The sequence below is a fragment of the Brachycentrus maculatus genome, unplaced genomic scaffold, assembly GCF_059751285.1.
Source record: "Brachycentrus maculatus isolate JH-2025_06_01 unplaced genomic scaffold, ASM5975128v1 h1tg000066l, whole genome shotgun sequence".
Lineage (NCBI taxonomy): Eukaryota > Metazoa > Arthropoda > Insecta > Trichoptera > Brachycentridae > Brachycentrus > Brachycentrus maculatus.
In genome coordinates, this window is record NW_028280820.1 from 865,430 (window position 1) to 886,397 (window position 20,968).

At 31.0% G+C, this 20,968-nt stretch overlaps 1 protein-coding gene across 1 annotated transcript in view; it reads right to left on the minus strand.

Annotated features, from left to right (window-relative positions):
• Positions 1–819: 819 nt before the first annotated feature.
• Positions 820–20,968, minus strand: part of LOC148311361 (uncharacterized) — a 48,228-nt gene continuing 28,079 nt past the window's right edge. Inside the window, exon 2 of the mRNA XM_088256789.1 lies at positions 820–2,949. Within this exon, the coding sequence (XP_088112915.1) occupies positions 961–2,949 (1,989 nt within the window). The 3' untranslated portion in view covers positions 820–960. The remainder of the gene's footprint in view (positions 2,950–20,968) is intronic.

The following is a 20,968-nucleotide window of genomic DNA, read 5'->3' on the forward strand; positions in this document are numbered from 1 at the left end:
ATTAGCATACAGGCCCTCCATACGTGATACAGCCACACCCTGTTGGCACGTATTTACTTAGCTCATTTCTTCCAAAATTAAAGTTTTTTTTTTAAATTTAAAGTGAAATAAATATTTTTTTAAAACTGAAATAAACATTACACGGTATAAGAAAATTTCGAGAATCTTAAGCTCCAGAATTAAGTCACAATTTTTTTTCATGGTTACCTACAAATTTAAGTATCTTTAAATTGTTTGTTTTAGTATACAGTAAAAACTTTAAGTGAACTATTACTTCTCCCTTTTTTCCTAGATTGCCTTTCGGCTCAAAATGGCTTATCCCTTGATTCTTTTATCCGTCTCTAATTTTTTAAAATATTTTATTGTGAAATATGATTACTTAAGTATTTTACATATAATGTATGATTAGAGCACTTTATTTAAGAGTATAAATTATTACTAACTATTTTCTTATTTTACAAATAATTAAAATTATTACAACCTACAAATTTGTGACTTCTTTATGAACGATTTGATATGGAAATGTAAATGAAGAGCTCCGTTGATTATTTAAAAAAATAAAAGTTTGCATTTATAATGTTTTTAATTTGCATACAAAAAGTAAATACGACGTTTGGAATAGTTCGCACTTATATATCATATAAGCACCATGTTTAGGTGTTATCAAAAAAAATAAATGTAGATTGATCGTCACTATTAAAGTCATGGTTCTTCAAACATTTTTCGTAGATGCATACTTTACAATAAATATTATGCACAATACATGTTATTTATATGATAGGCACTATATCGGAACATATGCAGTCAACACTGTGTGTTCCCGGTCTAACATTGAGGCATCTGTTTTTATGATATTTATTGGATGTAACCTTAGAGTACGATGTAACACTATATTACTCTCTTCTAAACACGTATAAATATCATTGCTCTTCTATTGCTAAGTAGGCAGGTACATCGAGTTTAGGGATTGAAGCGTTGATTGAAGAGAGGCTGTAGGGGTAAGAAACCATGGTTTAGTGATAAAACTTTGGAGACAATACTTAAATCTTCCTGTGACTTTCCACCCGATGTTAGACCAGATTGAAACAGAAGGGTTTTCAACTTATCGTCAGCTCTGAATCTAGATTGCTGCTGCAAAAAGTTTCTATTGCTATTTCCGGGGAAGTAATTGATATTTTTGAAATCACTGTTTCTGTTGAATCCTAAATTTCCTGTACCGGAATCATGTCTAAATACCCTGTTTGAAGTAGGGCCCTGCTGGTTGCTGTTGAAGTTTACAAAACCCTTTTCTTTGGGTAGCTGTTGTTGTTGTAAACTAGCCTGAGGGTTTAAAAATGTGTTCTGGAACGGTTTTTCATGAGGTAGTTGCTGTTGAACTAGGCTTTGCTTAACTGGTGTAACAAAGTTATTCAAAAATGGTCTATTACTGGGCAACTGTTGTTGTGTCGGTGGTAGGGAAATGCTGTTTTGAAACGTAAATTGAGGATTCTTTTGTGAAAATTGGGACTGTTGGAACACTTGAGAGTTTTGCTGGTTTGACAATTGTGATTGTTGTTGGTTTACAAACTGTGGTTGTTGTTGTTGATTAGAAAATTGGGTTTGTTGTTGATTATTAAACTGTTGTTGTTGTTGTTGTTGATTAAACTGTTGCTGTTGATTGGAAAATTGAGAAACTGGTTGATTTGAGAACTGCAAACGAAGTTGATTTAAAAAGTCAACGGCTTCCTTTTGAGGAGGCTGCAATTCGGTGTTGCTAAGAGTTGAATGCACGGCAAGACTGGGCTGGATTGAAAATGAATTAGTTTGAGGAATGGCTTGCTGCGAAATTTGCTGTTGCTTGATAAAATTTTGTTGTTGAACTGCAGATTGAAACCTTTGATTCAGTTGTTCGTTTTGATTGTGAATGACTTGCTGTTGCTTTAAAATCTCTTCGTGATATTTTTGCTGTTTTTGCAATTCTCTAAGTTGCTCTTCTAAGAGAATAGTTTTTTGTTCTAATTGCTGTTGAAGAACTCTGATCTGTTGTTGACTTAATTCACTTGAAATAGGAAGCGTATTAGGCCGTTGGGAAGTATTTTGATTAATAACATTCCGTTTTTCAGAAGCTTGCGGAGAAAGGGTGTTTGATTGTAAAATTTGTGAAGGGATATTTATTCTCGAGTTCAGTGGAGCGATTGGAGCAATAGGTTCACGGATAGCCTGTTTAAATATTGGGATGACCTTTTTCGGTGAACCATTTACATCTTGATGCACTGTGAATGCAGCAACAAGAGGAGCCTTAAATACTTGCACATCCTCCAATTCCTCGATATTTTCTCCATCTTCATTATGTGAAGGTTTTGTCGTTGTGATAGTTTTTGGAGTGGAAGTTTTTTGAGTTAAAATTTTTGCTTTGTTATATATCGGTCTAATGATTTGTGGTACATTTTCGGCTTCAATATTGCTATTGCCACGTCTCGCTTCTGGGTTTTCAGAAACTTGTTTGTTTACTTCCTCATTTTTTGGAAGCTCGTTAGTTGGAGGTACGACGTCTTTATCGAGGTCGATTTCAGTTACTTCTCTTGATTCTAAAGTAGCGCTATTTTCTAGGACTTTTTGAGAATCCACGGCGAATGACTGAAAGTATACTGATTCATTCTGTTTTTGCTGTGGTGAAACAATCACATTGTTATTAGAATCGTCAAAGTCGTTTCTATTGTTGGAATTATCGCTGGTTTCTAGAATTTCGTTGTTATCCGTAGAACCATCAGTTGTTTCAGAGTACTCCGTGGTCGAATCTAATGCAGGTGGTACAGTCTCATTTTCCAAATCGGAAATAGCTTTCAAAAGTGCACGTCTTAATACAGGATCTAGTCCGGCTGGCGGTTTAGGTGCTATATCATTGTTGCTGTCCGGTGTTTGGGAACTTGCCCAGGAAATACTCCAGACGAAAATCAGCACCGCAAATATCTGAAATAATAGAAAAATAATAAATAAATTTGTGCAAATAAATAGAAAAAGGCAACTTATAAATGTATTTTCATTACACAAATCATTTAAAAAAATAGGATTGCCATTAATGCATGTATGTACTAGTGTCAAACACATCTCCTAATTGATGCAGTTAGATCTGTGATTCAACAGGAAATAATTTAATACGCTACGATTGAATTATGGGATTTAATTATTTATGTTTTTTATGAAAAAAATAATTATGTCCCTAAAAATTAGAAACACATATTTATACAGATAATACATAAACATTTGACACTGGCAGTGCACAACGGAGTCCTGGTTCCAACTCTAATGTATGGAAGTGAAACATGGAGTTGGCAAAAGAAGGATGAAAGTAAACTGAATGCAGTCGAAATGCGATCTCTCAGAAGAATGTGCGACAAAACGATGTATGATAGATGTACGATAGTGAAATAAGGAAGGAATGCAAAGCTGAGATAAGCATTATCGATAAAATTAAGAAAGGTGTGTTGAGATGGTTTGGACATGTGGAGCGAATGAGTGAGGAAAGAACGGTAAAACAAATTTATGAGGCGAATGTTAGCGGGAAAAGAAGCAGAGGAAGACCGAGAAAAACATGGCACGATCAGGTATGCCAAATACTTGAAAGTGGTCAGGTTAGGAGTCGTAACAATCGGCGAATATGTATGAGGAGATGCATGAACGTGGAAGAGGCGAAGAATGTTTGCAAGGACAGAGTGGTGCGGGGAAGCGGCGTGATGGTTAGTTAGTTAGTCATACATAAACATTTTGAATTGATACTCATAATATACATTATTTACCCTACTTAAGAAGCATAAATTACTTACAAAATAAAGATAAAGAGTACATTGTTCATTACCATAAGATTTTATAGCAACGTGACATCACAACCGTCACTCAACAAAAATTATAAATGATAAATTTATGTAAAATGAATACATGGACAAATAATGTTTTACACTCCCTATTTCTGATACATAATGTACTTACCTCTATTCATCTACATGAGTAAAGATATTTTTACTATTATTATCATGTTACTTTTGAAATGTCTTTTTTTGTATTATGTATGACCACCTAAACTTCTCTTTGTTAGCCACTTAATAAGCGTAGATGTTTTTTTTTACCTTTTAAAAATAAGAATCGGTACTCTAAGATTAAATTTACATAACTTTTTTAATGCATATCTGTTTCCAAATACGTTCTTCTCCTCTCTTTATTAAATTGTATATGAAATCTGAATTACAGCAAGAATAGTTTGGTTTTTAAAATATTGTGAATTATGAAACAGGTTTAATTTACATAAATTAGAGATGTCACTAATCGAGTATCAAAGAAGATTCAAATTTCACTAAAATGCAATTATTTTAGCAGGTGGCGTTAAATATTTACGAATTGAAGTATGTAAGAGAATATTGTTATAGTTATTACGAAAAAGTAAGTTAGTTCAGAAAATATTTTAATATTACTTAGGTATGTTTGTGAATTAAAAAAGAACCGAGGTCTTTTTTGTCTTTAAAAAAAAGAGTAATAATTAGAGACCAATGTGCCAGTTAATTATTTAACTACGAAATATTTAGGTATATTAGCGAATAAATTAAGGTATTTAAATTAAGACAGTATGTAAATATGTATTGTAGATAGGGTAATATTGGTCGGGTTGTGGAGTTTCTAAGTTAAAAGTTCGAACCCACTCTACCACAATTTGATATCTACTTTTAATAACGAGTCGTAACTTCGGCGGAAGGGAATCATTGTTACTCAACCCTAGAATACTAAACTATCGTAAAATTTACGATGGCAAAATGACGGTTCCTAAAAAAAATATTGTTCGCGTCGTTCTCGAGCCCTCTGCTTCACAGAACCTTCCTAATGTGTCTTAAATTTGTTTAATTACGTGATCTCTTGAATCTAAAGAACGTTAGATACTTTTACTTTTAAAATAATAAAAGTTTTTTATTATCTTATTTATTACTGTTTTATGTCGTATTTATACAAATGTTTAGTAACAACGTCACTCGTAGGATAGTTGAGTAATCTAGGGTTAAATTAGATTAGGGGCATTAGAATAATTACATTATTGTAAGAGGTATTCGTGTTTAGCAAAAAACAGATGAAAGTAATTTGGTAGAACAATTTTCTTTACATTTCATTTCACGAGTCATGGGAACTACAATTTCCTTAGTCTTCTGGTTACAATAGTACCTAATGCTACTGTTATATTTGCAGTAGAATTGTCCAATTATTAATATAACGAGTTAATCTCATCCGATTCCGACTGGATTGCCATCTAGATAGTATTTGTTAACGTTTTCCAAATATTTAGATGGACGACAGAGGCAAATTAAGAAATATTTAGATATATTTCTACACTGTTATTGTATCTTAATCAAGCAAGAAAGTCGAATATTCGTATCGTTTATAAAATTGTTTATTTGCTGACTTCATTTTTTCCTTCGTCTAAATTAAGTACCTACTATTGTTAAAAATTTGCCACTGAGGAATAGAACCATGAACTTATGAATTTTCATTGACAATAATTTTTAATTTGTAATATTCCATACAAAAAGTATAATTGGGTGCTGAATATTGGCGTTTTCTTCTCCTTTTTTGTTTAATGATATTGTACCATCAAGATTGTTCAAGATAATATAGCCGTTTTCACTCGGAAACTTACTTTATTTATTTATAGGTATATAACTTCTGAAAAATACTGATACTGACACATGTACCTACCACTTTAAATTCAAAGGGAATTGAAAATGAATGAAATGTAATTACATGTTAGTATGTCTCCTACCTTAAATCATTAAAAATCATAATTTTTCTATTAATTTACTGTTTCCTTGCGCACTAGGTGCTTAAAATCAATTAAAATCACCTTCACGTTGTGTTTTATGTAATTTCCAACGACAATAAGTAGAAATTTTGATTAAACCCATTATTTATGCACTTTCTCTATGCCTTATCTTCTTTGAAGAAACGTGAATGATTTTTATTTATTTTTATAAATGTCTTATTTTTTATCAACCTTAGATGAAAAATATCGTTATACTCCCTGAAAATATCAAACAAACGGGAAACTTTTGCCAAAAAATGACAAAATTAATGGCGTAATTAAATATGGAAAACGCATAATATGACATGGATACGTTTTATTTTAAAGTTTTTTGTTATATCAAAAATTAAACGTTAATCACTTTTGAGGGAAAGAGCCAATAATGCATTCGTGTGTGAAAAAAAAACATGCCAAAGATCATGCCATATGAATTACAACAAAGTTTAATGACCGAATTACATTTAATTTAATTTTAATAATATTTTTATCTAAACCAATATTAAAATCAGCTTAATAAAGGTCATCTCAAATATAAAACAATACAAAGCAGAATTTTGTATGTGGATTACGAAACACATTGAAACAATAATACTGCCCATTTCATAACATTTATTGTAGACCTATACATTAACGTAAGACTACTAGAAGTAACATTACATATCAAGTTAAAACAATGAGTAATAAACCCGAATAATGTCCCTATTTACGTGACACCACCTACTGAGATGGTCTTCTAAAATAATAATACAATCTTGATCGTTAATCTAGTCTGGTCCATTCATACTGAATGGCGTTATTACTTACTATAACACTGAATGAGATTACTATATTTCATTAGATTCGTAAGGTAATAAATAGTTTAAGAACACAAATCTAATTAGAATTATTACGTATGATTAATATTTATTAAGATTAATCTTTCTTCTAACCGTTATCCACACCCAATGGTGCATAGGGCACTGCATCGTTCAGAAGCAGTGTTATCTTGATCATTAAATACACGAAGGAAAGGTGATCTGACTTAGATTTATCTTTAGATGAGAAATAAATGGGTAGAATTTCAGATTTCTTTTTTTTTAATCGCTAAACAATTATATATTTACTGTTTGTACTTTTCAAATCAGAAAGATTAAACTTTAGATGGGAAACAAGTGAGTAAAATTTCAGGCGTTATATATTTTTTTATACGATATTTTTTTCTTAATACGGACCTGTTTGATTTGTTAGAATAAGCTTTGATAAATATGCTCTTAATTAATTAATAACTTCTTCTCATTTATATTTTGAATGAAAAAATCTTTATTGGAGGAAGTTATTGTAATGAAACAATTTGATTTGTAATTAGTACGAATATATAAGAAAATCGTATTTTTTCTGATTTTGGAGATAATGAGAGCCTTTCCTATTTATTATTGAACTAATTATAATGCGCGTTTTAGCTAAGTAATTATTCATTTTAATAATACCACTTGTATTGAAAAGAAAGTAAGATATGCCATATTGCTTTACGCTCGTTTCCAAATTATTTATTTATTACATATTAATCAATGAATAACAATTACTATTTAAAAAAAATACATTAATTGAAGAGGTATTATTCTAAACGAAGATTTTCCTTTATTCAAAATATACGGTCGATTAAGCTGTATTGCGACAAACACATTGAAAAAGCAAATTATTGGACGTAAACACAACGATTTTTTCCACTAAGAAGAAAAACTACGTTCTAAGCCTACTTTCGAAAATTTAGCGAGGGTTTCATGCATTCGGAATTCCGAATGCAAAAAACGAAAACGCCTGCGTAGTATGAGCCTTATTAAGTTTTGTTATTCAACATTTTAAAAGTAAAATATTTTGTTTTTCTACAAAGTGTTTTACTACAAAATTTTAAGAAAATTTTACGACGTGAGAAAGATTTAAATGAAAACGTTACTGTTATTATATAACATCATAATAATTTTTAAGCATTAGTACATTTACAATATGTAGGTATATCGCAATTATAGATTATTATCATATTCACATCCGTTTAATGGACATATTGTCACACTGTTATTAGTTTTTGTGCCGTAGGCGCATTTTTTCGCGAAGAGAACTTTCCCCGCGAACGCCAATAAATCGCGAACCACGAAATACCTTCGGCGCTTCACGTCAAGAGTTTGTTTTATGAAGCATTAAATGTCGGAGTTCGTGTCAATGGTTTGTGGGCAAAGCGTAGAAAAGCAGCGTCGCGTCGCGACAAACGACAACTTTTATTCAGTGGGAAATTGCAGATTCGTGGGAATGTTTGGTCCATTGTGCCGGTGTGTTATGTGACGTATAACGTCACGTGAAAATCAACGCTATCCCCATTGCGATCTAACTACTAGCAATTTTTACAATATACCACTTTCAATAGTAATTTTACTTTTATCACATAAAAAAGGGAATCCTGAAATTAATTGTTACGTAACATATTACAAATAATGGATTCTTAACACCAGTTATGGCTAATGTTTCTCCAGCTGGTGTATCCGCTATAACATGTCGTCTAGGATATCATTTGCGTCAAATCTTTCTCTTGCTGGTATCATCTGTAACAACTTCTTGTCATGTAGGATACCAGTTGGGGAAAATGTTTTTTCCAGTTAGTATTATCCGTTATAACTTCTCGTCCTATTTAATATACCAGTTACGGCAAATGTTTCTCAGCTGGTGTTACCCGTTACAACTTCTTGTTATCTAAGATACCAGTTACAGCAAATGCCTCTTCATCATTTTTCAACAATACACATACAGAAACATTGATGGAATAGCTCACTATCAAATAACCATGTCTGTTCATTCACTCTTCGCCATTGGTTCTAACAACCCGCACACGACCATAATTCTACACCAGACAACCCTAAGATGCACGAGGTGTATTTGGAAATTCTTCGTCATCCACTTTCTTACCAGATCAAAAACTAACTGATTTGAAATTTTATCGTTATTTGGAAACTTTTTACTGGGAATTTTTTTTATTCATAAGACATAGTAGAAATTTTCTTAAACTATTTCATTATTTCCCATTCATGAGCAGACTTCAACAGCAGTACTATTAATCATCTGCATTAAAGTAGTAAATGTACAAATTTGACAATAAATCGATTTGATGAAATAAAAAAATTATAAAACAAATGTATGTGCAAGAAATTTGACTTGCGTTTTTTAATTCATTCCGCGTTTTCATGTAAAAAGACCTGATAAAGATTACAATAAAATATACAGCAACTCTCCCCTAATAAACGCGGACAATTTATTTTATCGTACCTATTTCAAAATCAAATTATAAAATTTCCCATCGACATTTTGTGTGACTTGAATTGCTCAGAGCACGAATTTATCGTTCTCGCGTTTGTATCGAATTGCCTGGGAATCAATGGTAAAAAGTCCTACAATGCAATGTGGAAGTGAACTCGAGGGATATCCACCGATAACGTATCGAGTGTTGCGCCATACGTAGGAATACAATAGTAATAGTCACAGACTTACGGTATGTCAGAATCTAGAATGTTAGTTATATTATTTGTATTGACACACGGGAATTCAGATTTTTTGATTCGTGAGAATTGGTTTATTCATCGCATGTAACAATGTAATGAGAATTCATAGAAATTAATGCATAACATATATATTTTTAACTGAGATGAAAAAAATCAGGTTAATTAGTTTCTGATTATTACAAATATGCTCGTTATAAACTTATGAACATATATCCAGTTTTGAAAAATGAAATTCATGTCTAATAAAATCGCTAAACTGACAAAATGCATGTCTTTGAATAAAATTATACAAGATCACCAAATATAAATCAATGTTTTTATAACTTAAATACACACACACACACACACACACACACACATATATATATATATATATATATATATATATATATATATATATATATATATATATATATATATATATATATATATATATATATAAATGTTCCAGTTAACTTTATCGTAAATAACTAATTATTTCTTGGGGGTTAAGTGTATTTTTTAAATAATTTTTTGTATTTGTTTTATGTTTATATTTCCATGAATAAGTTTGTATAATTAGAAAATAACACCATTTCTTTACCACAATTCACACGTTAGAAAGTTTTATGCTTCAGGTGCCGATCCAAAGCATTTACGTTAAGTTATCGACGTTAAGGGGCGGTTAGAATTTATTTCTCAATGATTGTAAGTGTTAATTATTAATTAATGACCATTATCTGAACAACGATATTAATGGATGTAGGTGGTAAGTTATGGTGGGCACTACCAAAATAGACAGATAATAGATAGAGAATCAAAGTCTGGGTTTTATTGTTCTAGACCAGGGGTGAGGAACCTGCGGCCCTTGGCTACTCTTTTGACTTGTACCAATTTAAAAAAAGAAAAACTCAATAAAGTGGATTAGTTATCTTATTTTTTTTAAACGCAGCCATAATTTGAATCAGATAAATGAATGTCACATTTAGAAATGAAAAATTGGGAATCTCTGTTGTAAACTCTCGACTCTTTGATTTACAGTTTATCTTGAATGAAAAGGGCTTATTCTTTTAATAATTCTTGAAAAATACAGTAGGTTACGGCAGGGAATCAGAAAAAAAGTTCTTTGAACTCAATTCATGTCAAGCTTTTTACTAAAAATAAATATTCAAATATCATTTAAATATTCATTACAATACCATATTTTATCGTTTTGGCGAATTACATAATACTTTATAAAGTATAAAATTTGCCACAAAGTATCTGCGGAAAACTTTCAAGAAAAACATAATAAAGATTGTAATTACGTAAGCGCAAGTATTTCGTCTAATTGATTAAGAAAATTTAGAAAAAAATTATATATCCGTGAAAAAATGTGCCGGAACGCCATTCCACTGGTAACTTGGAAAAAGCCCTGCGTTACGGTTAAATTATATCATAATTATCAATCGAATAAATTAAACGTTATCATTAAAAAAATATAGCCTCTTTTCCGTACCGGACAAACTGTATATAAGAGCAATAGAACTTGGATTCTGAATTATTTATTTAGGGGCTACTCGCTTAAAATACGTTTGTAAAAGTATATTTGTAAAAGGTGAAAACATGTCGCTCACTCCTTTCAAGAACGTCATAAATAAATCGACAATTTTCAGTTGTTCATGTTTTTGGAATGCCCAGAAAATATACTATATCCCAGCAAAAGAGACATATTTTAAACTTAATATTTACTCGCTACAGGGTAGAAAATGTTGTTTTTTGCATTTTGAAGAAAAGGTGTTGTTTGATTATTTTTTAAGTATATTAAATATTTTTCAAATGGAGAAAAAACCTTCAGGTTTTACCAAAAAAGATCTGTTGCACAGTTAAAAGTTGAATAAGTGGCTTGATATTTATTTTTAATACATTGTGTTATATTTTTAAACTTTAAAAACGTTCTCCTGAAAAATCAAGTTTTTTTTATTTATGACGTTCTTGAAAGGAGTGAGCGATGTGCTACGATGATAATTCAGATACTGTTGTTCATATCCACTGCTGACAACATCAGTCAGGTTTCATTAAATAAAATGATTTATGATGAAGTGAGTTCAGAATCTGAGGAAGTCACAGAACAATCGCTGGGGTCAAGGAAGAATATCATTCTAACTTGAGTTTAAACAATGCATTCTGGTTGCGGATTCAATACAAATGATGTATCTCTGAATTGACACAGAAGCGAGTATATTATTATTTATTAATAATTTGTGGCAATTTCTTTCAAAACTCAAATACACATCACGATTTATTGCTCAGTACAGGAGTGATACAATATAATACAATTTTTAGAAAGAAATCCAATGCATGTATATTTAAATAATTAAATTATAATGCAACATAGTGCATCAGTTTATATTTTAACTGGCATATTGATGGAAATATGGCAGATGTCCTGTTTTTTTTTCTGTCTTCCTATTTTAACGGGGAGGTGATGCAATGAACGCCATTTTATATTGTTACCAATGCTAATTTAAAAAAAATAGTTTCTGACATAATATTTTATAAAGAGAGGACTATTTTATAAAGGGGGGATTTTTTCTCTCATCAATTATTTATTAATTCTTCATCCAAAATTACCATAGGAAACCGTAGTTACCAAAATACTAGTTAGTTAAAATAATGAAAAAATGTATAAAAAAACCTCTGTTGTATCGTTGCGTCAATGAATTTAATTTGTTACTATAAATATTTGTATTAATTTTGTTTTCATTATAACATTAATTACGAGACAATATTTAACGAGCTATATAACAACACATAATATTAAGTAACGATTTAGGGAGGGAATTTGCTATAACATTTATGGTAACTTATTATAATAATAGTTAATCTAATATGTAAATATGTTATAAATAGAAAAACATGACGTAATATTTTTTTGTTTAGAATAATTGTCTTAAAATAATTATTCGTTACCATAAACGTCAAAATTTCCAGACACTGGTTCAAAGAAAAATGAGACATTCCTTATATGAAAAATGTAATGAAACCTAAAACAATTATTAGTATTTTAAATGCGTTTCTTTCTTATTTCTAAAGTAATTATGTAATGTGTTGCTTGTACATATGTCTATAGATATAAATTAAACAATTTCGCTCCTTTAATGGAAAAATGACCCAATTCAAAATGAAAACATTAATAACCATACTAACACTAAACGATGTAATATTTATGTAACGAGTTACCTTTCTATTGTAATAATGTAATGTTTTAGAAAATTAGTTGACATTAAAGTCGTCTTCATCGGGCTTACTGCTACTATCAGGGATTTGAGATGGATTTCAAGGATCAAACGATATCCATGTCATGATATTATACCCCAAGATGTACCTCAGTTGTTGACACATTATCCACATGCCAGCTTTAGTATAATTCAGATTATCATGCGATGTATAAAACTATATGCAGTTATATTTAAAGGGCTTATTTTAAGGCAGTTTCTCAAAAAGTGTATATATCAAAACATGCAGATCAACCAGTAACACACAATATAAAAACATACATAAAACCACAAGATCAAGAACACAGAAACGCATAAGACAAAATTCAACATATACCTAGTTTGGTTCCAGGAACTTTGAATAATACGCAGTAAAACTGAATACCCTGTCTCCATTATCCGTAATATCATTAAATAACGACACAATGTTTAAAATAAATATTCATAAATGGATAATGGAGGTAAATAGATTTGAAATACATAGATCATATTATTCTGCCATGTCATACATGATTGCATGGTTCATGATAAACAAATTACTTATCAAATAATTTTATAAAGAAAAGTACCTATTGTAAAATGTGCCCTCGGCATGGGAAAACCCAGTAATGACACATTATTGTAAATTGTTATTACTATATGCATGATGAAAAATAAATCAATAAATAAAATATTTTATTACTTACCCTATAAAGTGAAGGTTTTTAGTGAAATAAGGTAAGGAAGATTAGTTCCAAAAAAAAATACTGTGGTTGTCAATTGTTACAATAGTGGATGTTACACGTGCGTAAAGTGATCACTTAACCAACCTATGAAAGGTCATATGCCCTGCAAATACCTAGACTTCCATATTTTTCTTCTTCTATGTTGTGATGTCAAAAAATGTTTTTTTTAAGGAATAACCCGCAAAGCGTCTATTTTAGATGCTTGTCTGCAGGTAGGATAGTAAGGATAGGGAAGGTAAATTGTTAAAAATACATCACAAATGCCCAGACCAATTGAAAATAAATCTTTCTCGAATTCATTTTGTAATTGCCGAAATCGAACCCGCGACCCCAGTTTCAGTCGAGTGTCTACCCAACTACACCACGGTGCACGTCATGTAAGGAATAACATTTTTATATTCGCCTAATACTCTGTAAGCGGAACTCATAATGGTTATTCATCACAAGGACAAATTTAGAAAAGATTTTAAACAGCTTTTCATTTTACGTAAAGGTATTATAAACTCATCCACAGACGATATAAAAACAATATATATGAATTTTATCGAGTCGAGAAGATAATATATGTTATTAACATATCACACACGCAGCGAAGAAGTGAAAGAATCATAAATATTAGTCAAGGATTTAAAAGGTTGTTAATACAACGGGTTTACGTAATGCTATGTGAAATATTAAATTTATTTAAACCAGTAGGCGCTTGATCACGTAAATGTGAGATCTCGCGTCATGCACTTTCTTCGACCTTCCAACGTACATGAAGTGCATTGGATGCTGATGAGATATTGGGTAAATTATAAACTTGTTCTCTAACGACCTCTCAAACTAGCTATATTGAAATACAAGATGTAACAAGAGCGATAGATTATAACAAACAAGAACAGTACAAACAGTTTTAATTTTCAATATTTTTAGTGTGTTAAATTTTTGTTTTCAAATGTTAATTTTTACTGATATCTCACTATAGATGAAAAAGTCCATTTGACGTGGGGATATGGAAGTCTGAGAATTTACAGGGCTTACGACCTATCAATTAGCTGGTTTAAGTGATCAGTACTAATTTCATTGAAATTGATATGTTTTCATTGACCAGAAAACTTCAAGAAACGTATGCACTATACTTGTGTTTGCAAATGTAATGTATATGTATGTTATGTTTATGTATATGTTTATATTAAAATTCAATTTATGATTAATATAATTAGATTACTCAAACCAGTCAATGACATGTCGTAAGCCCTGTAAATGTTTAGACTTGCATATTCCCACCTCTGATAGTTAGCTTGCTCAAGTGATCATTTCATAAACATTTAACATCAACATTTTTATATTTTAAATTATTTATAGGTATAATACTATTTCATGCCAATACACATAAATTGACATTTATTATCTGCAGTTCATAAAAAATGGATATTCGCCAATTTATTGATATAAAAAAAAACATACTGGTCCATTTACGGAACCCACTCCGTTTTTTGAAGCACCCAGTACACGCACATTTGATAGTTACTATTATAGTTCGAATTTCAACGATAAGTGATGCATGTTTATGTTTTATAACACGTTGTTGAGCACAAATTCCTGAAACGGAATGTTAGCTCCGCATTAAAATTCCATTTGATTTTATTCACTTCCAGTGAATTCACTTTTGTTTGCTGCCGGCAATTACGTCGTAAATATTTTTTAAAAAGGAAAACACCAGAATGGACGCGTAAATATGATGTAGAGTCTAACGGGTTAAAATCATAAATTTATGACTGGGATGGTAGGCTACAATATTCTTTTTAACGATGATTTACTAACGAAATGTTTTTTAGGACGTAGAAAAATTAGTACACTGGCCATTTTTTATACTTTCTAAATAATGATATCCAATCGTGGGTAAATTCATCTCAACTTTTGATTATTGTAGTTTTATAATAATGTTTAGGTATGAAAAATAGTCCATTTTATTTCATTTTATTATACTGATTCTTATTTTGATAACGAAAATGATTTTATTGTATATATATTTATAGTAGATTTATATTATCCACTGACACTTCGTGATGGAATTGCATTTTTAATTTATTATTAGATTAAAACCAATATTTTTAGCTTTTCCACTTTTTTATTTGACCAGCGACCGGGTTTCGTCGTTACCGACATCATCAGACTGGTGAGAGGCTATACAAATTGTTATGTTATATATAAAAGAAGGCAGGAGTTGATAACCATGATTTGATATAATTTTATGAGAAATTAATTTAATTTTAGTGAATTTAAGTATTGTATGATATTTAAAATATTTTTTATAAAGGTTTTTTGTATTGAAAGCACGATTTTATATAAAGTTATAAAAGATTTGCATTTTTTGTAAATGAATTTACAAAAATCAACCAGCATTTCCTGATACCTCGTTACATAATTTAAATTCATTTACAAAAAATGCAAATCTTTTATAACTTTATATAAAATCGTGCTTTCAATACAAAAAAACCTTTATAAAAAATATTTTAAATATCATACAATACTTAAATTCACTAAAATTAAATTAATTTCTCATAAAATTATATCAAATCATGGTTATCAACTCCTGCCTTCTTTTATATATAACATAACAATTTGTATAGCCTCTCACCAGTCTGATGATGTCGGTAACGACGAAACCCGGTCGCTGGTCAAATAAAAAAGTGGAAAAGCTAAAAATATTGGTTTTAATCTAATAATAAAATATATTTATAGGATTGCTGATAGTACAAAAAAAACAGCAGAGATCTGTTTCTTTATGAAGAGGAGAAAATGTACTTCGACTAGATTAGATCATAATTACTACATTACATTAGATTAGACTAAATTCTAGTTGAAAATATAGCAAATTCTCCGATCGAGCATGCAGTGCGCACTTATTGTTACTAAATATATGGAGGTAAAATGCCAAATATGCAAATTACTGTATCAGATATGCAATTTAGTATAATTCTATCAGTATTCGGTGCATTATGCAGCATTTAGTTCTGATTTATTCAATAGCAATTTGCAGTTTGCCCCAGAACGTTACGTGGCAGAGTTCAAATTCGAGGAAAGGTGTTAATTTGAATTGGAAGAGAGCCAGCGATCTTTTACATCCACAAGTAGTCATAATGAAGCGTTTTAAGTGGACTGTGACCTTTAGGAATGATATTGTGTAATATGTTGGAAGGAAATTAAATAGAAAATAAAGAAAGTTCATTTGGATATATGGTACAGTACCGCCGGAACAACATAATCGCAACAGCAATAATACAAAACGTTATTTTGACATTTGTATACTAATATTAATAGATTTATATTATCCACTGACACTTCGTGATGGAATTGCATTTTTAATTTATTATTAGATTAAAACCAATATTTTAAGCTTTTCCACTTTTTTATTTGACCAGTCTGATGATGTCGGTAACGACGAAACCCGGTCGCTGGTCAAATAAAAAAGTGGAAAAGCTAAAAATATTGGTTTTAATCTAATAATATACTAATATTAAGATTTTATTTGTTAAAAAGAAACAGTTTAGATAACCGTCTAACTATAACAGAGATAGGGAACCTACAGCCTCTTAGCTACTATGGTACGGCAGTCAAAACTGACGAAATTTGTAAAAATCTGAATATTTTTATACATAAAAATTTAGATTCCGTTTATTTGTATCCGAAAAACTAGAAGAGTAGTCGATGGATAGACTATTGTTTTTTTTTAACAAACGCGTTATTTTGTTGAACCACAAATATCAATATAGCCTTTAAAAATAAATTGGTTTATTACCCCTTAAATATTCAATTAAGTTTACACTACTATAAAAAAAATCTGTTTTTTGTTATTTTTTAATGCAAACATTTAATCTATCATCTCCTTCCATGAAGTGATCTACGCTGTTTGAATGAAAATATTTATTGTTGTCGTATTATCTTTATCGTCATAATTTGCTGTCTTTTTGTCTTATTAACATCTTGATCACTTAATTTAAAAAATATTTTTTAGTGACAGAACAATAGTAAATTAACAATTTTAGATAATTTATAATAAAAGTATAAAAATACACGCGTATGCTACTTTGATCCACAAGTAATGTGTAAGATATACTTAATGTTACGTATATATTGTAGTACATGTCTACCATGACCATATTAGGTCCATTGATGAAATTGTATCGATAAAATTAGAAATTGAGTATGCATTGTTCGATCATTCGATAGTACAACAATGAAATATGAGACACATGTAAACTGGAGCTATTTATCATTTGCAACGTGTGTGATCTTATAACGAGAACACTCAATGTGCTTCTAAAATAAATATATTTATTTTTTAGACTGTTGGAAGAAATCTTGATAGAGAATTTTAATAATTTTAACGTGCGAATTTTTCGCCATTGACCTTATGACATTTATTTCACCGAGAGATAACGCCCCTTTCTGATGTATTGTTTTATTGTTTTTTTTTCATGATGTACCAAAATGATTGTAAATAATGAATTGTTCTAAGAATTTTGGTAAAATGTACATATATACGCAGTATCAAAATCGGTTGACTGTAAAAGCAAAAATACAAATTGTACAAGGATTTATAATATTATTTTTGTTTTTTTTTTTAACATAATTACTAACATTATTAAAATACAAAATATTCCAGGTAAGAAATTTCCATTACTCATTTTGGGATAAGATAAAGTTAACAAGACTAAAACACAAATAAGAAAACACAGGGCAAAATAATAAATGTATGAAGACGTGGTCAGTCCTGCGCTCCTGTTTATTTGATATATAGAATTCAGATGCCCTGTGACGTTAAGTAGAATGAAAGATATTACTGCTAAGATATTAGCTAATAGGAGGAAAATTAGTAAACTAAATTGAGTGATACTATTATTTTTTGACATCTCAACGATGATGAAGAAGAATATGGAAGTCTGGGCATTTACGGGGCTCACGGCCGTCATATGCTGGTTTAAATGATCACTTTATACACGTGTAGCATTCGCCAATTCTACCCATGATTGACAACCACACTACTCAAATTCTTGGAACTTCTATATATATATATATTGTTTAAATTCGAAACATACTGCTTGAATCACTAGAATTTTACTATAGACGTCTATGGTGAGATGAAAGATTTTTTTTATGAAGCAAATTACTCTTTCATTTGTAGATATGTGAGGTCCGAATCCTTTATAATCACATATATGAGAAACGCTAAAAAAACCTTTCCATTTGATTATTTTTGCTTTTAATTTGTTTACAACATTTTGAGTGTGTCATCATCTATGTTGAGATGTCAAAAAAGAACTCCTTTAATAGGAGAAAATCCAGATTTGTGAACAAGTATTTGGACACACTCTAAATATAGTGAGTAATACTCGTTTTCTGTATCATAATGTAATAACTAACTAACTAACTAACTAACCATCACGCCGCTTCCCCGCAGAGGTAGGCAGAGAGAATAGAGCGCCACACCACTCTGTCCTTGCAAACATTCTTCGCCTCTTCCACGTTCATGCATCTCCTCATGCATACCCGCCGAATGTTACGACTCCTAACCTGACCACTTTCAAGTATTTGGCATACCTGATCGTGCCATGTTTTTCTCGGTCTTCCTCTGCTTCTTTTCCCACAAACATTCGCCTCATAAATTTGTTTTACCGTTCTTTCCTCACTCATTCGTTCCACATGTCCAAACCATCTCAACACACCTTCTCACACCACACTGAGGTTCGCCACCCAGTTGGCCGCTTTTCCCGCGGAGGCGCAAAGAAGAGGATAGCGCATGAATGCAGGATAATGTAATAGATTGCTTAAAACCATGAAAAAATGTAAATATATGATGAAAATAATGGATCATGCTTGCGCTTAATCTTGCCTGCAATGTGTACCGCCCAAGGTATAGAGCAATGATACTCAACCTTTTTTTCTTCGGGCCGTTTACATATATTTGTAAAGCTACGCGGGCCGCAACACTATACTGGTATGACAAAAAATATCATGAAACCCATCACCCCCGTTTTTTTGGAAAACCATTTGAGATTTATGAAAATATGACCAAAACAGAATAATAATAGCGCGCATATTTGTCTGTCAAATGTTTGTTTTTTGGGAATAAATCTAGCGTGTGCAGTAGCAACACTCCTATACCAGATCTGATGTTGACACGACAACGACCATCCTCTTCGGGTTTCCATGTCTGTACGTCAAAGTCGAAATAAATCTCAAGATATACGATTCTATATTTATAGAATGCCAGATTTTGTAAATCATGTTCCTGATAATAAATGTGTTGGGGGCCGCACAAAAAAGCTTGGCGGGCCGCATGCGGCCCGCGGGCCGCAGGTTGAGTATGGCTGGTATAGAGAGTGATGATTTTGACGTGCTACAGGAAGATAATATTGTAGATGTCGAGGATCACGATTTTCAGTAATGAGGTAGACAACGAGGCGTACTTAAAGCTATTTCACAATTTAAACGTATGTAAACCTTTAACTTACATTAAACCGACGTACTTTACATATCTGGATCGTGTACCCACATTATGTAATGAAAGATTCTTGGCGAATGTATGTATGATAAAGTCGCTGTCCTTATATTATTAGACCAATTCAAGTTATCAAAATATGATATTTACGATTAAAATTGTAATTATAATAGAATGATAAGTTTGGAACGAAATTAATAAAGAAATAACAATAATAATTGTATCATTTATTTATTGATTTGGCGTTTAATTTGTAGAGCTCAATTCGTTTGATAATGCCCTAACAAGGCGAAACAATTGTCACACTATAATTTTTTATGTGTTTTTGTTAATAAAATACAACTTAGTAGACTCAAAAAATATGTGTTTGATTTAAAAATTAATACATAAAATAATTGTATCAATTCATTCATCACTCTATTAATACTTCTTCTTTCTTCAAACCCTTATCCGCACCCGATGGTGCATAAGGAACTGCATCATATAAACGCAGTCAATGTTATCTTGATCGTTAACACATGAAGGAAAGGTGATCAGCCCCTGGCTTCAGGTACCAGACCAGGGTAATATTGCATAAATATTAGAGTGAAAAAAATCACTTATATTTATTTGACCATCCCTGGGAATCGAGCCCAGGACCTCCAGCACGGTAGCCGAGCGTGCTGACTGTTACACTATAGAGGCGGACTTTCCCTCTTTTAATACTATAGTAATATCTTATTGCTTTTTATTTTAATTTTACTAGGTTAATACCACTTTTTCTCAAAATTTGTTGTGGTATGTGTTTCGATGCTTTAATGATGTTGAATGCATCGAAAGACGCGTAGCAAAAGATTTTTAGAAAAAGTGGTATTTACCAGGTAAAATTTAAATTAAACAGGACAATTTCTTGAGAACTGGAAAAATTATACAACACACAACTTTGTACGAGTACGTTAGTCATTGCTACTTTTCTCCGTTTCCTCTCTTTTGTTACTTCTATATTTACTTTCCCATCTAAAAGTAAAGTATTTCACCTTGGCACCTTCAAATATATTGCATTTCATAACCAAGACCGAGGAAGGCTGATCTACGATCTACGTTCATAATTTTTTAAGACTGAAGACTGATCTACGATCTACGTTCATAATTTTTTAACGATCAACACCGTGTCGATCTGATGCGGTGCTCTATACACCATT